A 20548-nucleotide genomic window follows, 5' to 3' on the forward strand; every position below is an offset into this window, starting at 1 on the left:
GTGTTTTAAGTTTTCATGGTCTGAATGTTCTGTACGTGTACTTGTCCATACCATTTGTAACAGCTGACAAAGTTTATCTAAATATTCTGAAGGTTTCAGTAAAAATCCTCTCACAGCAAGCTGCTCATCAGCACTCCAGGAATGCTGAAAATATAGACAACAAAAGTGATTATTTGCTCAATTTTGTTTTCAAGTATTCTGATCAATTCAGTAAACCCCCCCCCCCCACAACAAACTGTTCATCAAGGCATGTTGTAAAAATAGAAAATAAAAGTGATTATTTTTCAATTTTTAGCTACAATTTCAAACAAAAAGTACAAGTACACAACCTATAATACAAAGTACCATAAATCCTCGAGTTCCCTTAAGAGTTTATCACAAACCAAGTTCTACAAGTCAGAACAAAAAATACAGGATTTACATTATGGTCTGTATATATACCATTGTTCCACAGTACATAAACTTTTAGTCAAATCATTAAAATTTGCCAATCTTTTCCTCCATTTTACATCAATTAAGTATAAATTTTTCAATAATAGTATTAGTTTGACTTGAATATTTTTCATCCAGTCATGGACAATATTTCATTTTATAAAGGCCTTGTCATCAACCTGTCATCATTATCAGGAGTGCACTACAAGTATAAATATAGCACACCTATAACAATACTGATGAGTAGTTGTCAGTAAAGAGCTTGTAGTACACTTCTGGTGATGTCTGTGAACATTTTGAGTTAATTCTCAACAATTTTCTCTGACTCTGTGAGTAGTAATATACTATGTGTAAAGTGGCCGCATGGATGAGGATTGGGTACTTATTTTGGATTTTTAATTTATAAAACAATTTTATCATGGCTTCCTACTTGAAAAACCAATGTGAAACGACATAGACCAAGTCTGTGTTTGTAACTCACTACATTGTAAGGGATTAATAAATGTGTAAAAGGGTTTGTTATTGAACGTACAATAACAAACTTTTCACACATTTTGAGCTTGTTGGAATGTTTTGAGTTACAAACACAGACTTGGTCTGTGTTGTTTCACATCGGTTTTTCAAGTAGGACGCCATGATAAAATTGTTTTATAAATTGAAAATCCAAAATGAATACCTAATCCTCATCCATATGGCCACTTTAATATCCCTGTCACTTGTGTACACTTTACAAATTAAGTCTACAATCACGTTTAAGTGGCCATATGGATGAGGATTGGGTATTGGGTATTGATTTTTGGATTTTTAATTTATATATGGCCACTTTCATCGCTATCAGTCTCTTTTACCTGATGCTGCATCACGGCTTCCATTTCACTCTCTACCATCCTCACTGATGATTGGTACACTGCATATGCACTCATAAACTCATCCAGCTGGAAACATAAAAATTAAGGGCGGAAAATTTAATATTGGCCCATCTGAACAACCAAATAATCTTAATAGTCAGTCTGTCGGCCAGTGCAATTTAGTATGGAAAACTTATTACAAAAAATTACCCCAAAAAACAGTTTATAAAGTTCAAAATGTAATTCTAGTTCTGATGGCTGTCTAAAACTGCTGTGACATCACAAAGCCACAGGAAAAGCCCTTGAGTATTGATTGACAGTAAAGGGGTGCTACCATAAATACTATAAACCAATCACGTTGGAGGTCAAAGGGTTATGCAAATAAATGAAACAGAAGTCATGAACTGTGGATTTTATAGTTTCTACTATGTGTATTTTAGTCTGCCCTTTGACAACAAATCTACACAAAGACAGAATAAGGAGTGTGTTTCACACTACAAATTTACATGAAGACAGTAAAAGTAGCGGTAAAAAATCACATACCTTTCCTAGGTACACATCGCCAATAGTGATAATTTCTGGTTTAGAACTCTGAGTCTTCTTAGCTGGTGATGACTCAGCAGCCAGTCTTAATTCCAACTGTTGTACATGGTAACCACAGATCACCGTCATCTGAAAATACACATAGTCAAATAAAATAACTATGTACTGTAATAGATCGTTTTATAACAAAAAATATGATACAATATATTTAACTTTTTCTGAATGACTATAGTTCAGCATGAAAAGCCATACCAACCAAAACTACAGCTACTATTTCTGTTCTTCCTTTTTTTTCTGATTTCAATTCTATTTTGTTAACATTGATTTTATTTCTTTGGATTTTAAGAGTCTGACTTGACAACAGACTGAGAAATATTGTGATTGTTTGTATTGGTTTTTAAAAAAAGCTATGCTTTGAAGCCAAAAATGCCAAGATCTTTAACTGCTAAGATACTGCTATTGAGGGCAAGTGCAAATTCGTGGGGCATTCTGGGAGTAATGACTCGAACAGTGGGGGACGATTACTCACACAGAGTGGCCTGAGCAGGTGGGTGCTTAGTATGTTGCAGGGACTGGATGACGCCGAGATGGCCTAAAGCCTTAACATTTTAACAGTGTCATGACATGGAGCATGCAACAGAGCCCTGTCATGCAGTCCCAAACTTGAATGGACTTCTTTTGAAATGTGTGGTTGTGTCTGTATGTATTAGTCTGCATGAAAAGTAATCACTGAGAGCAATTCCTAGCGATTCTATACTACTAAACTGTACAGAACGGCTTGAAATTACTCTTACTTTTGTTCAAAGTTGACTTTATTGTGGAAACTGTAGTTTGCAACTGAATGAAATGGTGAAAATTTCACATCTGATACAGTGATAGCCAATAATTCAATTCCAAGGTTCTCACATTAGTGTTATCTTATCAGTTGAGCTGTAGGAATTACACAGGATCATTCTTTAATCTAAGACTAACTTTCTCTATATCTCTCCAAGACAACCATTTTTCATACTACATTTTAATCCTAATCTGACCTTGATCTTCAAATCCTCTACTTACCTGCTCTAAAGCTGTATATAATCTACTAAATTCAGTAGACATATGTAGATTAAATCGTAACGGCTTAAGATAATCTTCCACTCCATAATGCAAACTACTAGCAAAGCTGCCTTCATAGGAACATAACTGCTGTACGGCGGCTTCCCTAGCTTCCTCCATGCTGCCAAATACCTGTATAGGGAATGAAAACAAATATATTATGTTCCACAAGGTTGATGAGAAAAATGTCCCTATGAGATGATGTCAATCATAAAGCTACATACGACGGGGAAGTGTCTGCAACTAAAGTTTAACCATATGTCATTTTATACTAGGACTCCAATCTGTGTGTGGACACAATTATTTATTTGTATGTTTCTCATAACCATATATTGATGGAATCCAAAAAATGAAAGAAAATGATGCCCTCTATGGCAGAATCAGAAAAAAATCATAACCCCCATTGATTGTAAGATGGTGACACCGCAAACATTAAAACTTGGATGAAAATTGTTGTTGATCATTGAAATTTATGATGTTCAAAGATGTACTAGCTGCAACTGGATCTCTTACTATGTGGTGAGTGTGCCCTCTAAGCCAATTTAATCCACCACTGACTGATGCACACAATTTCTAGTGATGCACCAAAATTTGGTGTTCTCCTATCTCTTACTATGTGGTGACTCACAAGAAATTTTGACCCAGAACAACACAATTCGGCTATCATAAGAGGGCACACTGGTTCTGAGTATGATTACGATTTTAAAGCATTACTAACATGTACATACACAATTTAAATACATTATTTTTGAACTGACAAATTTTTCATATATTTTAACTTTTACCCTCATATCATTTCTTTATTAATAGATGTCACAATTAGATACATCATAAACTCATAATCATTCTATAAATGACAATGCTTTTTACATGCCTTTGATTAAAAACATGGCAGTTGAAGAATACTTGAAGTTACGTTGACTACTTTGGTAGATAAAATGCCATCTAGTTTGTTTGAAACTAAAAAGAACATATGCTAGATGATTCACTCATTGTTTTTTTAGTGACAGATGACAGAGACAACGTTTCAATAACTCTTCAAAATTGATGTTAATATGGTCAGCATACAGCGACATCATAAAGTACCCAACTTACGTTCACTTGTCAACAGTTTAGTGAGTTATAACATTTCAGGAACATATGTTTTCGGCTAAATATAGTATTTTTTCTGCATGCTTGTCACGACCAATGTGGTTAGGCTATATTTTATATGGACTTAGTTTTATATACTGAAAAGAGAAATTAACTGACCTAATTCTTGGCTGATTTAGGAAGGAATCCATCAACCATGCTATGTTGTGTTGTGCTGTGCTGTGTTGTGCCATGCTGTGTTGTGTTGTGTTGTGTTGTGTTGTGCTGCGCTGTGTTATGTTATGTTGTGTTGTGCTTTGTTGTGCGGTGCTGTATTGTGTTGTGTTGTGTTGTGTTGTGTTGTGTTGTGTTGTATTGTGCCGTGCTGTGCTGTGCTGTGCTGTGCTGTGTTGTGTTGTGCTTTGTTGTGTTGTGTTGTGTTGTGTTGTGCTGTGTTATGTTGTGTTGTGTTGTGTTGTGTTGTGCTGTGTTGTGCTGTGCTGTGGGAGCCTGTGCTGTGCTATGCTGTGTAGTGTAGTGTAGTGTAGTGTAGTGTAGTGTAGTGTAGTGTTGTGTTGTGTAGTGTTGTGTTGTGTTGTGTTGTGTTGTGCTGTGTTGTGTTGTGTTGTGTTGCATTGTATTGTGCTGTGCTGTGCTGTGCTGTGCTGTGCTGTGTTGTGCTGTGCTGTGCTATGCTTACACACTTGTTCCATCTGCACTACTAGTAATATGGTGAAATATATTATCAAAAACATGGTAATATCTGACAGCACCTCATGAGGTGTGAGTGCAAGTGTAGAGTACTAGGGGTGTTTGTAGGAGTGTTTGCAGTGTTCTCTGCAGCAGTACTTTAATGTGATACACTCATGAAAGTGCAGCAGAAAACACTGCAAGTATGAGTGAAAATACCCTTGAGTAGCCACTCTGGCACTTATATGGCACTGTTATTTTTACACATATGTTTATACGAAACAATCAATTTCCATAAGTATGCTGGTGCACTGGTGCAAGTAATCTGATACATATGTAATAATGTATGGAAAGACAATGTTACCAAATTTGTGCAATTTTACCAAATATCTCTCTTTGATCTGTCTGTCTGTCTTTTCTCTCTCTCTGTCTGCCTGTCTGTCTTCTCTGTCTGTCTGTCTGTCTGTCTGCCTTCTCTGTCTGTCTTTTCTGTGTGTGTGTGTCTGTCTGTCTGTCTGTCTGTCTGTCTGTCTTCTCTCCCTCCCTCCTTCCCTCTCTTCAACCCACATCTCTCAAATCCTACACATCCAAAACTAGTTCTTACAAAGCCATGTTTATATGAAAGCACAGGTGTACTTTACAAAATGTTTGTATCATCATTGTTATTGAAGACAGCCATCCTGTATTAAATTGTACTGTAGTATGGACATAGGTTATTAACCATCACCTAGGTACTAAACATTATATACTCACCAACCAACCAACACCAGACCTTGACTCAAGGACAAAAGAAACTTTCTGATCAATTTCACACCACAAGTACAACACACGTGTGGGGAATCGTAACCTCACAAACCTCACCAATGTATGGTGGACTTCACAGTTTTTAGATTTATGCCTCAGTTTATCAGTACATCAAGCAGTTACCAATTGTTGTGTCTGTGCCTTGTTTACACTTCGACCTCTTCAGCTCTATATTAAATGTTGGACAAATTTATTTGGGGTACTTGGTTGTCAAGTGACGGCCATAAATTGTGGAATAATTGGATGCAATGACATCATCACTTGACCACACTGATGACTTCTCCAGATATTGTAAATCACAGCTGGTCAGTGACATCATCACAGGTGAGCGAGCCACTTATCAAACTTACTTGCACAGGATAGAGTTCACAGATTTCAAAATACATGTATGTATGGCTCAAAAATTTAGGTACGTGGTTGCCAAGCGATGGCCATAAATTGTGGAGTTACTTGATAAGGTGACATTATAATTTGATCATACAGATATTAATCATAGCTGCTCAATGCAGTCATCAGGTGAGTTGGTGGGTGATCAAAGAATTCACAAAGAATTCACAGATTTGGACGTTTATGTATTAAAGTCCAATGTTGAAATAGACACAGCTCAGAACTTTGGGAGCTTGGATGTCAAGTGAGGGCCATAAATTGTAGAATAATTGGATGCAATGACATCATCACTTGACCACATTGATGACTTATTCAGATAATGTAAATCACAGCTGTTCACTGATATTGTTACATCGCAGGCGAAAGTTAAAGTTGGTGAAACATTTAAAACTTTCTTGCACAGGACAGTTAACAGATTTGGAGATATTACTATGTTGAAATATACATGACTCAAAACTTAATTGGGTACTTGGTTGTCACGTAAGGGCCATTCATTATGGCATAAATGGATATAATGACATCATTACTTACTGATGGCTTATTCAGATATTGTAAATCACAGCTGGTCGATGACATCATAACAGGTGAGCTAGCCACTTATCAAAACTTACTTGCACAGGACAGAGTCCAGAGAAATGGACATGTTAGACCAATACTGAAACACATTGTTCGAAACTTTGGGTGCTTAGATGTCAAGTGATGGCCATAAATTGTGGTGTAATTAATACTATGACATCATAACATGACTACATTCATGTCAACATAGTGTAAACCACAGCTGGTCAATGACGTCACCACAGGTGAAGGTCAAGTCGGTGAGACATCAAAACTTTCTGTCACAGAACAGAGTACGTCCACAGATTTGGGCACGATTCACTGTTTTTGCTATTTGGACAAAATTCCTAGGACTGAGTATAAAATCAGTCCTGTCTTCTTTGCCAATAAAAACCTCTAACATGGACATACATAATGTAATTGACGACCCCAAGGTTATCGTGTCAGTACGCCACAGAAAGGTCCTTAGTTGATGTATCTCCATGTCTTACTACATATGAACAAATTAACCTTGTCATTTTAGTGGTCTATCAAACTATTAACCAGGAATCTACTGTGTCAAGTTTTACAGTAAATTATTTGTTCATGTAAATGTACATTACTACATATGTCTCTTGGCACGAGCATGGATTTAATGCTAGTAGACTGACTGTCTACTGTCTGAAATATGTGACTTGACTTCACTTGTTCACTAAGATAGTGAGAATACATGTAAGTGCACAAATGTGGCCATAGGGTAGGCAACACACTATTACGGTAACCCTGGAACTGAGGAAAAATATGTGGCCCATTTTCTAGGAAGCATTTCATAAAAGGATATCGAATTTTACCTCATGCAAGAGGGTTAAATAGAACAAGCAGGTTGACTTATTCTCAGTACCTGCAATAGCATTTTACCTCATGCTAGGTCAAAATAGAACAAGGTCGACTTATTCTCTGTACCTGCAATAGCATTTTACCTCATGCTAGAGGGTCAAAATAGAACAAGGTTGACTTATTCTCACGCGTGTCTACAGTAATACATGTGAAGCATGTGGACCAGCAGTTATGGTGTCAACCAAGAAATCAAATGTTCGTTAGTTTTATGATGTACCTAAGCAGTAATATTCTATATCAGGTACCGAGATTTCAAATGTCTACTGGAGTTTTGAGAGGACATAGCCGAAATCCACCATAACAGAGGGTCTACATGATCTAACTGACCTGTAGGGACAACTGTAGGATTTAACAATGGAGCACAACATGTCAACACTCTTTATATTGACATGACTGGTTTGAAACTACTACATGGTTGCTGGGTATTTTTAGACATTTATGATAAAGTGCAAACAATAACAGTTTACTATAAAGATAAACTAGGCATGTATTAACACCTTGAGACAAGTGGATTAAAATAGAAAATTAATAAATACATCATTTAAAAGTTATCTTTGGAAGTAAAAAACCAATAGCAAGGAGGGGAGAGGAGAGGAGAGGAGAGGGGAGGGTTGTAAAACTTTTATATGGCGTTTTGAGGAATCCTGGGTAACATTTACCGCAGGATAATTTAGTAAAATCTGCAATGATTTCCAACCCTTCAACCATAATTTTGGTGGCGGACCCCAGTAAAAAACCTACAATAACTCATGCAGGTATGTTTTTACCTACTTAAGACCCTTAATAAAACCACTGAAGCTGATGGGAAGGAGGCATAAATCAGCATATATTTGGCACCAAACATCCGGTACAAATAAGTATCTAAATGGGTTATATTGATATTTCCATCACAGACATATACATTGTAAATCTATGCATGACATTTTCATTGCAACAGTTTTCTACAGTATATCAAAGTATGCTGTATAGAGTGGTGTGAAAAAACAAAAGTTTTTCTATACTGTGCCACTTGGTGGCAGCCTAAAATATCTTATTTCTTTCAGTTTTTTAGCATATTTCATCACTGTTACCTTTCAATTTTGTATGAAATATTTGGTACTAGCTTTGGTTACATTGATACAAAACAAAAACATTTCATAATTTTCTAGTTCTTATAAATTATGTATCAATTTTTTTATTTCTACTTCTCTATATGGTTAAGTTTTAGGAACTCATAAAGTTCACTACACTAAATTTCATTGACTGTTTTTTGTACTGCCATGCTGTACTGAAAAGTTTAATCTCTCATATTGCCTAAACAGTAGACTGGATTGCCAAGATGTGACACTTTTTATCAACAATGACTAACAATGAGTAACCAAGTGTATTCTACAGTTGCCTCTCACTTACCTTAACCTCAAGCTCTTCATCTTCTGAAGGTGGGTATGTATCACTACTGCAGGTACTACTTTTAGTGGTATTATACACACCAAAGTGATTGTGTCTACGCATAGAACGTCTCATATCGGTACAGTTAGCTGACACCAACCCTAATGGTTTTCTCATCTCATCTTGTCTCATTGGTGTGGTGGTCATCGTTGTTGTTGTTGTTGTCCGCTTGGCTCTCCTCTCAATCACGATTCTCAAATGACCAGGTGCATTTCTATCAAGTATATGTGAAAGACAAAATCAACACATTAAACTTTAATAGGAAATTTGCTATTGCAAAGTGCTGTGTAATAATATTCCTTCAGATTTTTCAGGTCTTATATATAATTGTCTCCCTCCCTTCCTCGATCCACTTCATATGTTCATTTCAATTCAATGAATACCAAATCAACTTTTGTTCAACAAAAATCTTACAAACATTGCTACATTTCATTGTCTGGATTAACAAAAATCTTACTAACATTGCTACATTTCATTGTCTGGTTTAACAAATGTTACTAACATTGCTACATTTCATTGTCTGGTTTAACAAAAATCTTACTAACATTGCTACATTTCATTGTCTGGTTTATCAAAAATCTTACAAACATTGCTACATTTCATTGTCTGGTTTAACAAAAATCTTACTAACATTGCTACATTTCATTGTCTGGATTAACAAAAATCTTACAAACATTGCTACATTTCATTGTCTGGCTTATCAAAAATCTTACAAACATTGCTACATTTCATTGTCTGGTTTAATAAAAATCTTACTAACATTGCTACATTTCATTGTCTGGATTAACAAAAATCTTACTAACATTGCTACATTTCATTGTTTGGTTTAACAAAAATCTTACTAACATTGCTATATTTCATTGTCTGGTTTAACAAAAATCTTACTAACATTGCTACAGTTCACTCTGGTTTAACAAATATTTTCCTAACATTGCTAGATGAGCATCAAATCATTTACAGGGTAACAATCTGTAAGATACTGTTATCTCACACACAGAAAAGATAGCAATACAAATAATACTTTTGTTAGTGAGATTTTTGTTGATCCAGGCGATAATATATCGGATAACAGCATGGTTTTCATTGTAAAATTAATCAGTCAACACTTTGAGAAAAGTAAATAAAATATACAAAGATAAAAACAAACCGTAATGGGTTTTTAACATAATAGGTCAGAACCTGAGGTAGTAAAGCCCCTTATAAAATCTACATTATCATCCAATATTTTCTTCTGGAGTGTGATTGCAGGATTTGCATATTTTGTCCTTGAGTAAGCCTCCACTGATAAGCTCAATAGCCAGCAGTGCAAAGTCACACACACACACAATCAATCAATCAATCAATCTATCTGAAATGTACACATTTACTCTAACTAAACATATATTGCTACTGTGTATCTATTCCAAGTCTTAAAAATAACGGCTAATCGCCTTGAGTACAAAGTTCATGTACATGTACTTGAACACCTGTATGTTGTTGTATATTGGTTTTACTGTGTTCGTGTCTAATCAGATCGGGCATTACGCAGTACAACTGAAGTACACAACAACACGAACATTTCAATTCATTGTATGTTTCTCATTTCATTTCATTTCCCTTCTTTCCAATTTTTCACTGTCACATTATTCCTCTGGTCTGTACTTTATTAACCAATGTGAATTTAAACCAAATTCTTGTATTTATTTATAAATAAAGTAGTGCTTGACAAAACAAGTATCAATCAAAATCATCAGAATTTAATTAAGGGACTGGTGGTGACTAGCTACTCCAATTATCATACTCTACGACTGTAACAGCTGTAAATTGTAACACCCTCTCCTTCTCCAACAGAACCAGGTCCCCCTCTAATATAAATACACATTAAGAAGGAGAAATCCCCCTTCTGGCACAACCTGGAGAACGCGCTGACCATTTGACAAATTCCAAGCATGACAACTATATACTTACTTGACGATGGTGATAATATCTGGGCATGGTAATCTCTCTACGTGGTACTTGTTAATTCTGATAAGGATATCACCCATTTGCAGTCCAACCTGCTCAGCTGGTCCACCTATCAAAATATTACAACGCTGATAAATATATGCATAAATGAGACTTGAAGAATTTAGTCATGTTGTGATAATGGGAAAGGTGTTGGAAAAACAAAAGATTGTACAGTTTGGTCACAAGGGGCGCTGTTCAGAAGATGCTTTTGATCTGAAGTGAGAGCCAGAATGAATAGTAGACCAACTAGCATTACATACCTTGATCTACTTTTCCAACTCTGACTGGTGTGGTGTCAAGGATAGTAAAACCGTAACCCTGCTTTCCTTGCATTATTGTCATCTACAATAAAGAAAAATAAATGTGAAAACTGTCTCCTATATTTATCAACTAATCAGTCAAAAGAATTACTATGGTACCAGATTCTAACATTAGGAATGGCACTAAATGATTCCTTGAATATATACATCTTCAGTTTGCTTTTGGAAATTTCCTGTACACAATGAGAATAAATATTACTACATTATTGAAAATATCATCAATAACATTTTAAAATTATTATCTTTCAAAATTATATACATGTACCAGTAAGTTTCATGCAATAATAGGTATTTAAAAATAACTTTTTTTGAACATTTATAATTTTATGTACTCGGACAATTCACAATTTTCAATTATTCAGCTGAAACACTCCTCATAAAATAATCAAATATATAAATCTTTATATCGTCTCACCACTTTCTTAATGACCCTTATTGGCCCTTTGTGTTTTCGTCCATCTGTCAAGATAAAAAATGTAGTGATGACAGTAAACAGAATAGCAATTGTAAGTAGATGGGTGATAACAATAAACAGAACAGCCATACAGAGCATACCAATGCCAATATGGTCTATTGACAGTAGCAATACCAATCTGATTTAAATCTGATGTACCGAAAATATGGTTAGATTTTTACCATAGGTTTCATTTATTTTCCCCCATTTTCATTGTATATTTTCATATACATTTTCACTTTGGTTTTTTTCTGTGTTGAGCACGTCTTCCTACATAGGAAACGCTGATCACACCAAATTAAAAATATCTGAATATAAGATTGGTGATTGGTAGAAATACCTGAGTGACATTTCTTTTTCTTTGATGGTGCTGCCAAATGTTTTTTGATACCGAGTTCTTCATTCAACAGGTAATACCAGCCATCAATAATCTAAAATGTTAAAGGAAAGGAAAGGAAAGTTATTGACCGTCATCTATGAGAGCCATAAAAGGAGCATTAAGTTGCATAAAGCAATCCATTTTTCACGTTCCTCCACAAAGACTAACTTATATATGTCTTTTACTAAACTGAAGTTAGACTGATATTTGCATTTTTTACAAAACAAAATTAATTATAGTTCCTAATGGCAAATTAAATTGACACTTTTTGGGTTGCATTTTTTGATTTCATATACTTATTTTATCACAACAATACTTTCACCCAAACAAAGTTGCTTTATTCACATTTTATTCAAAGCAAAAACAACAAATACAGTAGACCCTCGCTAACTCGCGGGTGTCCGGGTCCATCAAGAAACCCGCGACTTAGCGAGGGCCGCGACTTAGCGAGGTGCTCATTAAATATTCATAACCACACATTAACACACGTCACACGTCAGCTTTTCTTCATTCTTCAGTAATGTGCTGGTGAAACTAGTACTGTACATGTTTTTATGAGTGCAAGTTCATGGGCGATATTCATTTTAAAAAAAGATACGCACGAAATCAAAGTTTCAATAAATCTCTTCACGAACATGACGGTATGTATTCGAAATTTATTGTGATGGACGCATGGACGTAATATTGTAACAGTCCTGGGTTAACAGTAAATCTTTGAGGAAGATTATCGTACAATTGTGTGACTCTCAAAGCATCAATCGCGGCTAGACTTTCTTTTTTGTTTTTTGCACGGACAACTTACAAGCTCACGCCTGGCGGCCATGGTAGGGCCAAGAAATGCTGTTGAATTTCCGGGTTGCGGAAGTGCAGTTTTGACTTTTATATCATCGAATAACGGGATTTGTTTTATATATTCTAAAACAACAACTATTTTTTTATGTTTCTCAGTCCAGTAACATTCCTAAATGATGGGGTTGAGTTGAGAAATCGCAAGATTTGGCAACACGCCAGTGGCATGATGCATGATGTCGGTAGATAAACATAGAGACGCAAGTGATGAACGTATGCAGTTATTCGTAGCCCGAAATTTCGTTATATAAATGACGTTTTTCCTCAAAATTTTGAAGAAACAAAACGTTTTTAGTTGACTTCTAAATCAATCAAATCAAACGATATATTAATGCGAGAAAGCTTTAGTTATTAATTTGTTTTTGTGGACAATGTTCGAATTCGACTGACGAATCCTGCGAGTCGAATCGATCAATGCACCGTTCACCAGTCAGACGAAAATGGTCGACATGTTTGTTGACTAGCCGAGAAGTGCATACGGAACTTATGAGGCAGTCCGAATAAATAGAAGGCGATTGCTAACATCAAAGTCAAACCGCGACACCTCTTCATCGAAACACCAACGATTTTGAAATTGGCAGGCGTGCCATTTGTTTAAAAAAATACACAAAGAGGAGTTCCGAGAACAATAGGAAAACTAAAGAAAAAATGGGATCCAAGGTGACACCCGCGACTTAGCCGAATCCGCGACTTACCGAGGCGCGAGTTAGCGAGGGCCCACTGTATATTATTCTAGCTGCTAGACCCCTCAGGTTACTCTAAAAGTGTCAAGAATCTCAGCTCTGAGGGCGCTGCAACCTGACAGTGGTACTCATTACCTTGGAGCCTTATTTACAGGGTTCGTACACTTAAAGCAAAACAAAATTCCAGGACTTTCCAGGGGTTTTTCGTCAGTTTTCCAGGGGTATTCATATTGATTTTGGCCATTTTCCAGGGGTGTTGACACTAAAGTATATTTTTTGAATGACATCTAATTGTCTGATGTGGACGAGAAAAATCAAGAACAGTTCCCATATGTCACAAAACATTTTAAAGACAATCGACACTATGCAAGATATTGGTTTCAAAACCACGTTTACACGCTAAGATTAACGGAGAAACCTCTGTCCTACCCCCTAAGTAGCCGTTTCGTCAAGCTGGTGCATTGATCGTGTAAGATTGAGTCGCAGCATTCGTCAGTCTAATTCAGACATATCCAGAAAAATAAATCAAAAACTAAAGTTTGTCCTCGTTATTGTATGGTTTGATGTTACTAGATTTATAAGTCACCTAAAATAATTTTTTTCTTCCAAATTTTGAATAAAAACGTCATTTACGTAACGAAATTTCGAGCTATGAATAACTAAATACATTCATCGCTTGCGTCTCGATGTTTATGTACCGATGCCACGAGTTGCGGAACATCGCGATTTCAACTCAAATTTGACCATTGACGAATGTTACTGTACCGACAACATAAAACAGTAGTTTATTCTTTTAGAACATGTAACACAAATACCCATTTATCGACAAAATAAAAGTCACAACCCGGAAATTCAACTGCACTTCCCTAGGCCCTAGCCCTAGCTTGTAGTATCAGTCGACTCGTGCGCCGAACTTGTAACAATTTCTAATCGAGGTTGATGATGCTTTGATACTCGCTACAGTGTTACGATAATCTTGTTAACAGACCTACTGTACATGTTACCCCGGCCGGGACTGTTACAATATCATGTCCCTGAAATGACGACTGGGAGATGTACGGAGTAGCAATATATGCAAGATCGAAAGAAACAGTGCGGCGCCCATTCAACTAATACGCACGGTCTGTGGGGCAAAGTGTCTCGTGGAACGATCGCTTGACTGTCTGGGTTCAATCGGCGTGAATTTTAATTCATCACCCAGCGTGGCGAATGACTTTGAAAATATTTTCGCGATTTCACATTTACGAGATTCAGAATCATATGAATGGGTGGCTCGAGCACGGACATGACGATCGTCAATATTAATCGATCGATTGAACATGATCATTTTCCAGGGTTTTCCAGGGGTAGGGCGCATTTTTCCAGGGTTTTCCAGGGTTTTCCAGGGAGGGTTTGAAATTCCAGGGTTTTCCAGGGTTTTCCAGGACCGTGCGAACCCTGTATTTAGCAAACTCCAAAGCACAGATCGAAGGTCTTACTACAAGACTGCAAATATATGTACTATAAAGAGTGTACATTGAATATTATTGAAAATTGCACTACAATGATTGTGCTTATGTGATTTATAAGAACCAACAAGCTATCCACACTTACAGCAGAAATTCTCAAGAAAATAAAATATTAAAAAAACTGTAGTTGAAAAGAACTAATACTGTCAATTCTTTACCTTTGTTTCTTGTAGTAAATGCTTGACACCAAAAGACATACATCCCATTATATCACTTCTATAGTGTAGGAAAAAAATGAAAGCATATCAAAAAGAATACAGGATAAAGAATTCCCACACAGGAATTGATTTTGAATTGAGTGCCTGGGAAAATATATTTGAAACTATTTGAAGAATTCCTTTTACCATACCAAAAATATTCTCAGTATTTTGACAGTCATCACTGATAATTTTAATGATTATATGAAATAAAGTTTAACTAATACCACTAACTTTACTTTTGCCAAGCACAGCTGAATTTAGGTTCAATGGTGATACAGGCAAACTTGCCTACCTTAAAGTTTATACAAGGTGTAATTATTTCATCATCAGTAATCAATACAAGTGTACTAAAGGCAGAAATAAGTCTGACTAGACTTTTCCTTTAAGTTGATAGCAGCAATCAATACAAGTGTACTAAAGGTAGAAATAAGTCTGACTGGACTTTTCCTTTAAGTTGATAGCAGTAATCAATACAAGTGTACCAAAATCAGAAATAAGTCTAACTGGAGATTTCCTTTAAATTTGATAGCAGTAATCAATACAAGTGTACTAAAGAAAGAAATAAGTCTGACCGGAGCTTTCTTTAACTTGATAAAGATTTTGAATACACTTACTTTCCATCTTGTTGCCTGTATAATGTAATCAGAATCCTGTCTCTGCACTTCAACTCAGTAAAATCACTAAATGATAAAAAAAAATATGTATAAATAGTATTAAAATACACAAACTAAATAATATGCCATATCTCTTGGACTGTGCAGGCAATATTTATCATGTTCACTATGTTATATAAAAACTGCCTTGAGTATGAAGTATGACAAGTGACTTCCAGAAATTTGTTTAAGGTACAAGTGAAGGAATTACAACATATTTAAATCACAGCTACAAAGTCGGTTTCATCATTTTGTCCTTATTTAATATGTAACAAGCTTATTATTGAAAAAAATGAGTCAAAATTTTTTTTTTTAAACATTCACAAGGATACTTGTACTCACATTCGGAAAACTTCCTCAAAATATGGACGCGTGACATCACCAACAAGTTTGGTTATCATTTCTCTCCTCCTATGACAGCCTGACACAACTGATACCTATGGAAAAGAATCATGACAATGGAGTATGTACTGCAAAACTTGTTGGTATATTACAACTAAGACAGAATATAAAATAAAGTAACTGAGTTTTGCCAATCAGAAACTGCGGTATACCACTATATATACATTAAATTTATGGAATTAGAAAGTTCACTCTTTTTAATAAAAACACAAATATATATTGTAAAAGCTGCAAAAAAAGTTGCTTAAAAAGTATCTAGCTACATACACAGCACTTAAATAACTAATTACTCAGCAAGTCATACAAAAATATTTGCAAAGAATTTCTTGACAACAAAAAAACAGCATAACTTACAATGACGTATGTTCCACAGAAGTGTCCGTGTATCCGGGGTAAACCTTTTGCCCTAATGACTGGAAAACAGAGACATTTGTGACGTTATAGAAATATTCTCAATTTTTGGGAAAATTCTGCTACAAGCCAGAATGTCTTTCCTAATTGCAATGAAATGTGATGTGTATGTTTTATGAAAATGCAAGACAAGTAATCATATTTGGTAGCAAATGTCATGGTAGATATCTATGGTATGTAACAGATATATAAAGATCTCCCTGACCTGGGGGCTTGGATTTCAGGTCATTTAGACTAAAATAGTCTGGTTTCCTATACACGTTAAAGATCACTACGATAATCTCCACCTTCACTATGATTAGAAATATCATACACTTGTTTCCAATAAATAAAGTTTATGTACATAGGTGGAGATTTTCCAAATACTGAGGTCCCAACATATCTTTCAAAAATATGTAGGATCTGTATTGAAATAAAAAAAAATATTTTCATTTTTGGGGTCAAGACACCTCTATTTTTGTGATAGATTTTTCATCAGGAAATCTGCGAGGATATCTGTGCAAGTTATACAAGAGTTACCCCCTCTGTTACCAAAGTTCCCAAACCTCAGAAAAAAACACTTCCATACTTACTATTTACAAGTATATGGGTTCTGGTTCTATGTACCGCAATTTTCAATTGACCTACAGAATTAGAGAAATATTGTCATAATATATATACTATAGCCTAGAGACTTGGCCAGCTGACTTGATGATGTCATTAAGCCAGAATATTCAAAGCCAGCTAACAAAGTCTCTGGGCTAATACAGTACATGTACTTGCAAACTGTGAGGCTCAAAGCAGCGATAAGATTTTTTTTTTTAAGAAAGGACACTCCAATAGTTATTTCATCATTGTTAAAATTGTCATAAGGTATTCTGCAAAAGAAACTTTCCCATTTCCACAATTTGATATTTCTACAATACATGCTATTCATCTTTAATTCTATTTGGGGGTATTTGTTTATACACAAAAAACTATAAATTGTTAATCAAAATAAATGTGTAATCTATCTGATTTGTATTTATGACATTTGATAATAAAGTCATCAAGATATTTTATTCTATATCTTTGCAAATAACATTTGTCATCAAAGTAGTGTCAATTTTTTTTGTATGCTGGCCTATCCTGTCTTGTGGATTATATAAGTAGTCTGGGAGCTAAAATCAAACTATAAATCATCTACAAAAAAAAGATTCCCCCCCCCCCCCTCTTTGTACAAGTTACAGGAAAACATTCTCATAGCAGCTGATTTTTAGCATATAGTAATAAGCAACAGCTGTTACATTTTTATCATTTTTTTTTGGTCTGTCTTGTACTGTCTTGCAGATGTTAGAAGTAGTCTGAGGTTAGGTAAATACATAACTCGGCTGCATAATTCAGTATTTTGGGCCATTGCCACTAAATGCAAAATAAATTTTTAACTTTAAATAAAAAGTAATTCAGCTGCCATTTAAAAATTCCCTCCATCCCCTCCCAACTCCTCACTACGTGCTGTATGACTTACAGCAAAACATTCTCATAGCAGCTGATCCATGCAAGAGAAATAGCCGGACAGTTGAAGAATGAAAATTCAATTAGATGTGAGTTACGATCCTATAGGCATGTGCCGCCTGTCTAAATTACACCCTCTAAAAGATTACACTATTGACAAATTCAAATTTGAGACACTGAATGGTTAGCCTCACAATGGCACTATAGCTATTTCTCCTTGACATGTGTGACATGTGGCTCTCTTCTTTGTTTACATTGAGGGCGCTATTGTTTGATGTGCACTGGAGCATATCAAGTCAACATAAATCAGTCCCAGTACATTACCATAGCGACTCCAGGGTCTATGATATTATTGAGAACACCTGTTAGAGAGCACTAGACTGTTATCATGAAATGAAAACACTTCTGGTGATTTGATTTCCAAGGAAAAGACACTTCACTTTGAGATACACTTGATATCATTCGACAAGGTGTAAGCCAAAAAGTTCACATAACTTCAAGCTATGATTGTATGAATGGATAGAGTCCTTCAAAAGGTCTGTAAGGTATGATGTGTCATGCCACTCTATCAGCTATCACACTTCACTGGAAGAGAGGGCTAACTAGGATTGAACAACAAACATGCCATCTCATCATCTAACCTTTATACAGACACACTATCAATTAAAGTTATGCCAGAGTGCTTTTAATGTCGTAATTCAATTAGGGAATGAATTAATTCCCTCAAGTTTGCTAACTTAAACTTGAGGAGGGGCCCATGCCTTGGACTTTCATCCGTTGTCAGCATCAAATGAATTATTTCCCACTAGATAATTCACTTGGGGACTCCGGAAAGGGGAGATGCCTTGAACGATTCATCGGTTCTATGCACCAAATGAATTAATACTCACTGGTTTACACATCATTATCATAGCTTAAGAAATGGGAAGGACACCAATTGTTTATTTTAGTTTTCATCATAACACAAGACTTCTTCACTTACATTTCCACACAAGTTTCTAAAGCTATTCAGATACAAAACTTGTATACATTCTGCATGTCAGCAGATAATCAAATTAAAAAGTCTACCCCCTACTTGGAATGGTCACTGATCTGATAATAGATCCATGGTGTGAAGCTGTTGAAACATTACCCCATACCTGGCAGGCACAATATGAAAGACAGGTGAACTGTCTTGTGTTTTAATTAATTCATAGCCCTGAAGTTTGCAGTTTACAACTTCCGAATGAATTTATGGCTACAAATTCACACGTTATGTAAACCGTAATGTCTCCTTACCTGTCCAGTGAATTGGGGGAGGTGGTACTAACACATGATTGGGAAAGTCATAATTCTGTAATAGGTCGACATCTCCTCTCAAAGCATCCACACGTCTCCGTTTCATCGGAGGCGGTGTCTTCAAAGCCAGATCCGCTAGACCCTGTGATAGCACGTGGGTTGTCAGGTCCGTCGACATTCTCTTGGCGCACCTTGAGCTCGAACGGCGACGATGTCTTTGTGACATGGTTGTGTCCGAAGTGAAAAGTGCTCTTGTGTTGACAGCTCTTCGGTGTTGTTTAGTTAGTTAAAATCTACGTAAAGAATCAGCCGAGGATTGTCAATGTTTTGTGGAAAGTTCATTACCGTACTTGTTGTGTGAACCCTTTTAGTCCCCTTTTCAACACAAAGACTATTTATTGTCTTTGCTAAGAAGTATTGTTTCTTAAAATACCGACACGCGCCTGTCATGAATAATTAATTATTTGTTGTTCAGTTTTGTCTTTGAACTTGTTAATTGCTTTACACATTGTGCTTCGATGTGATGTACAGTGGACATGCATTGAGAAAGCTGATTAGCGTTTCATACCCACGACGAGTTCGTTTTGTTGTTGACATTTCCTGTTTCAGCATGGCTGCTTATTAAAACAAATTCCCGAAAATCACGGCAAGTCGTCGAGAAACGAAACTAAATGTGAAATCAACGGGATTAAAATTCCAACTTGTTATGAAAATAATCAAATTCAAGGCTAATACTAAAACGGTACGAGTCAGAAAACTTGTCAAGGGCGACACTATTGCTCGTTGGGAAAATGTAAACATTTGCCGCCGTCGTCTGTAATATGCAGCCCACAGAACTTCTGACCCCGGACTTCCGACTTCCCAGAATAAACACGAACAGAACCCTCGTTCATTTCATTACACAAGTATAACAAATTTCATTTTTTTTGAATGTTGAAAGTGGAAAAAATGTTATGTGACAGTGAATTCAAAGTTCAGATGGATTTCCTTGACTTTTGATTGTCGTTTGATAAAACACGGCCTTTGCAAATAAGATTAGCTACCCCTATCGAATGTCATTGTCGTCGAGTTGTAGCCGTACGAGTTCACACAGCATTGATCAGCTGCTCCTTTGTTTCTCCCCAATTCCCAAAAACCGTGTAAAACGTACTGCGAAGCGTGAAAATACGCTAAAACCTGACACGTACAGTAATATCGGGGGTCAAAATAAAAATGCATGACTT

General features: G+C 35.9%; 1 protein-coding gene across 1 annotated transcript; it reads right to left on the reverse strand.

The window, feature by feature from the left end:
• Positions 1 to 329: 329 nt before the first annotated feature.
• Positions 330 to 19503, reverse strand: LOC144441367 (regulator of G-protein signaling 3-like). Its single transcript, XM_078130924.1, has 14 exons — positions 19326 to 19503; positions 16518 to 16576; positions 16104 to 16198; positions 15723 to 15788; positions 15067 to 15124; positions 11830 to 11920; positions 11451 to 11494; positions 10976 to 11057; positions 10677 to 10782; positions 8691 to 8943; positions 2880 to 3050; positions 1824 to 1952; positions 1281 to 1367; positions 330 to 389 (listed from the first exon to the last, which is right to left on the reverse strand). Exons 1-14 carry the CDS (start codon positions 19501 to 19503, stop codon positions 330 to 332), a joined length of 1479 nt encoding a protein of 492 aa, XP_077987050.1.
• Between the last annotated feature and the right edge of the window lie 1045 nt (positions 19504 to 20548).

Source organism: Glandiceps talaboti, chromosome 10 (assembly GCF_964340395.1).
Source record: "Glandiceps talaboti chromosome 10, keGlaTala1.1, whole genome shotgun sequence".
NCBI lineage: Eukaryota > Metazoa > Hemichordata > Enteropneusta > Spengelidae > Glandiceps > Glandiceps talaboti.